The 3814-nt window shown below is 43.9% G+C and overlaps 1 protein-coding gene across 1 annotated transcript; it reads right to left on the bottom strand.

Annotated features, from left to right (window-relative positions):
* Window positions 1-598: 598 nt before the first annotated feature.
* Window positions 599-2370, bottom strand: LOC6053321 (lymphokine-activated killer T-cell-originated protein kinase homolog). Its single transcript, XM_038248531.1, has 2 exons — window positions 1833-2370; window positions 599-1772 (listed from the first exon to the last, which is right to left on the bottom strand). Exons 1-2 carry the CDS (start codon window positions 2132-2134, stop codon window positions 689-691), a joined length of 1386 nt encoding a protein of 461 aa, XP_038104459.1. The 5' UTR covers window positions 2135-2370; the 3' UTR covers window positions 599-688.
* Window positions 2371-3814: the final 1444 nt, after the last annotated feature.

The raw sequence follows: 3814 nt of genomic DNA, 5'->3' as shown, positions 1-3814 counted from the left end.
ATTACCAGCTCAGGAGTGTTTCGAAAGAACAATGCGTTTTGCAATTTATTTTCTGTTGGCCGTCATTTTCTTCATTGGTGACCAAATGACCCGTTCAGGTTCTGGAGTTGACGCAGCTTCGACAAAACGTGGAGGCGCGCAGAAGCTTGGCGATGACCTTGAAACCATCGTGAATAGAGAAGCGGCAAAGTTTAGTAATTTAAATATTACAGTTGCGAAGATTGCCTAGTGTGGTTGATGACAACACATGAATCAATAAATTGAGTTATTTTGATGAAGAAATCCCAGAACCTCTGCTTGGACTCATTCTTCAAACCCTTCCCGTATAAAAAGCCCAGCATTCTCGACTATCATCATCAGTATTGAAGAAATACAACCAATCAAAACAACAATGAAGTTCCTGCTGTACCTTCTGGTCATCGTTGGCAGTCTGTTCGCGCTGCAGGTTGGAGCCGTTCCCGAGCCGGACGAGCGCATGCACCACTATCCGTCGCCCCAGCCGGATGCCGGCAAGTAGAGTCGTCCCCCTGGAACTTGCGGATATCTCATTTCAATTGGCAGACGAATTGTGATGTTCAATAAAAACGCAATTGGCACGTAACTTTAAACTTGTTTAAATATATTTTTCTTCCCCACAATATCATCAGGACGTTTAAAAAAATCATCTTTTTTCGGAATTGTCCACCGTCTAATCTGCACTCGGTTCCTCCTGGGCGCCTTCGGCGCCCGCATTCCTCTTCTCCCACGCATCCAGCAGTGACCGCGCCGACGGCCTCGCCTCGTAGTCCTCCTGCGTGCACACGTAAAACACCTCCAGAATAAAGTTGTAATCTTCGGAAAGATTTATCCCGTCCGGGATGGCCGGCCGCGTCCCCAACCGCCCATAGTCCAGGTAGTCCCCCTCGTCACCCTCCTCGATTTCGTCCTCCGACTCTTCGGAATCGCCCTCGTCCTCGTCGTCGTCGTCGTCGATGGTGATTGCGCTTTCGTCTATCGTTTCGTCCGCGACGGAGATAATTGAGCCGTCGGCGGTGGTCGAGTCCGGTTCTGGCGCGGGCTTCTTCTGGGCTGGTTCGGAGGTGGATTCCGATTCGACGTCAAGCTTTCGCTTGGTCGTCGTCGCTGCTGCCACCGAAACGTCCTTTTCGTCTTCCGTCTCGTCGTCCAGCACGATCACCTCGCTGACGTCTAGCTTGCGGTTGGCGGCGCCGCCGCCGCCCCGGATGATCGACTTCATGATGGCGTAATCCGCCGAGCTGGCGATGCTTTCGTCCTTCATGCCGGCGAACGTGTGCGGCGGCAGCAGCGAAATCGTCTCGTAAATCACCAACCCAAAGCTGAAGATGTCCGCCTTGGAGCTGATCAGCGACACGTCCTCCTCGAGCACCTCCGGCGCGCTCCAAATGCCCGTCCCGACGTACTGCGCGTCCGCCTTCTTCTCCGTGTCCAGAAAGCCGTCCTTGTTGAGCGGCAAACTCACGCCAAAGTCGCACAGCTTGCAGGCCTCAAATTCCCCCTTCACGAGCACGTTGAACGACTTGAGGTCTCCGTGCAGGATCAGCGCGTCCGTGTGGAGGTAATCGAGCGCCCGCAGAATGTCCACCGCCATCCGTTGGATCTTGGGCGCCTCAAGCGGTCCCAACCCGTCGTTGTACCGCTTCTCCAGCAGGTCCCCGAGCGACGTGTTGCAGTACTCCATCGCGATGTACTCCTTGCCGGCCTCCAGCGTGTCGAAGCCCCGATATCCGACAATGTTCGGGTGGCTCAAGGTTCTGTAAAAAAACCGAAACCCGTTAATCCCCAAACCCACAAAGATCCGGACATCCACTCACTTCAATATGTTGGCCTCCTCGGTCAGCCGGTCCCCGAACAAACTGGCCTGCTCGGCGTTGTTCCGCCGCGACAGCATCTTGATGGCCCACGGCGATTTGGTCGAGTTTTTCGTCGGCGATCGCTTGATCCGCAGCACCTCGACGCCGGTTCCGAAGCCAAGCTTCTGCAGGAACGGGGACGCCGGAAGGCGCGTCACGCTCGTAATGTGCCGGCTCGAGCGGTCCGCGGCGGCCACCGGCGTCTGGAACGGTTCGCCCTGCTGCAGCTTGGTGAGCACTTTGTTCTTCAGCGGGGTTTCCATCTTTTCTTGATGCACTTTTCAAGTGTGAAGGAATTTCCAGGGGGGGTTTCAAAAACAGTAAAATCTCTCACGGTTAACAAAAAAGACGAAATAAATCTTGAAAACGTCGATTGGAGCAATGTATCACACGCCGGAAGTGGGAATTAACTCATTTTCCTACGGAAAATGCATTTAACAAACAAAGTGAAACTGACGCCGCGTAGCGTTTGACTTGTCGAGCACCTCTTTTTGACTCGATTGTGACAGTTCGCGAAAATTTGAAATTTTTTGTTGTTTCTTTTTGCGCGCGTCCGCGGCAGTAAAGCCCAGCGGGTTTGAGTCGTTTGTGGAGCAAGGAGAGTTTTGAACAGGGATGGGAAAACGGAAAATTACAAAATAAAATATGAAGCCTCAAAATCAATTATCACATAAGTCGCTACCACGGTTACCAGGTCCAAATTGGAATAATCGCTATTGAAAATGCAATTGGGACATTGATCGGGACACAAAGTTTTAAGGTTAAAAAACGTCAAGAATCTTAAAAAAGCTGGGGGGAATTACTTGATTTTTTTAATTTCTTAAATTTCTTGAATTTCTTAAATTTCTTGAATTTCTAGAATTTCTTGAATTTCTTGAATTTCTTGAATTTCTTGAATTTATTGAATTTATTGAATTTATTGAATTTCTTGAGTTTATTGAATTTATTGAATCTCTTAATTTTTTGAATTTCTCAATTTTTTTGAATTTCTTGAATTTCTTGAATTTCTAGAATTTCTTAACCCTCTACAACCTAACCCCGCCTCTAGACGGGCTTCGATTTGAAAAATCGCCAAAAATCCATTTTTCAACCAATTTTTGATCTTTAAAAAGCACTGGAAAGAAGAACTCTTAAAATTTTAGAAAATTTCAGGGTTGGAAGTTTAACTTGTTTTATGTGACTTTGCCAATGTTTTTAAAAATGTAATTTTTTTAGGGGTCAACTTAGGCTGTGTTTTTCACTAACATTTTCAATATTTTCAGTAAAAAGAAGTATGCAGTAATTTTTGTAGTGTCCCAGACTATGCCTCTACGCATTTTTTTGCAATTTAAATGATGATGGTGCGATTCTATAGCAGAAAATGTGAAAAACATGCAAAAAATTGAAAAAGTGCCTGTAAAAACATGAAAAAATTAGATAGGCGAAATGTAATTATATTAGGTGGTAGAGTAGGCCAAATACTACCAAAAACAAACATAAACTAAACAAGATAAATGCAAATTAAAATACTAAAAATGAAACATGAAAAACATAAAACAAGAGAAGTAAAGTTTTTCGTAGAACAAAAGTTGCTAAAAATGACCTCCTAAACACGGGAAAAATAAATATTTTCGAAAAAAAAATTTGGGCAGTAGAGGGTTAAATTTCTTAATTTTTTTTAATTTCTCATTTTTTTTGAATTTTTTGAATTTCTTAATTTTTTTGAATTTCTTAAATTTCTTGAATTTCTTGAATTTCTTAAATTTCTTGAATTTCTTGAATTTCTTAAATTTCTTGAATTTCTTGAATTTTTTTGAATTTCTTTAATTTCTTGAATTTCTAGAATTTCTTGAATTTCTTTATTTTTTTCTAGAATTTCTTGAATTTCCTTATTTTTTTTCTTGAATTTCTTGAATTTCTTGAATTTCTTGAATTTCTTGAATTTCTTGAATTTCTTGAATTTC

The sequence above is a fragment of the Culex quinquefasciatus genome, chromosome 1 (genome assembly GCF_015732765.1).
Source record: "Culex quinquefasciatus strain JHB chromosome 1, VPISU_Cqui_1.0_pri_paternal, whole genome shotgun sequence".
NCBI lineage: Eukaryota > Metazoa > Arthropoda > Insecta > Diptera > Culicidae > Culex > Culex quinquefasciatus.
The sequence above is the reverse complement of the archived record's forward strand: the minus strand, read 5'-3'. Positions and strand labels throughout refer to the sequence as shown.

Coding starts and splice junctions, on each gene's coding strand:
- LOC6053321 (XM_038248531.1), bottom strand. CDS start 2,134: ATGGAAACCCCGCTGAAGAACAAAGTGCTCACCAAGCTGCAGCAGGGC. Junction 1,773..1,832: donor GAGGAGGCCAACATATTGAA/GTGAGTGGATGT, acceptor GTTTTTTTACAG/AACCTTGAGCCACCCGAACA.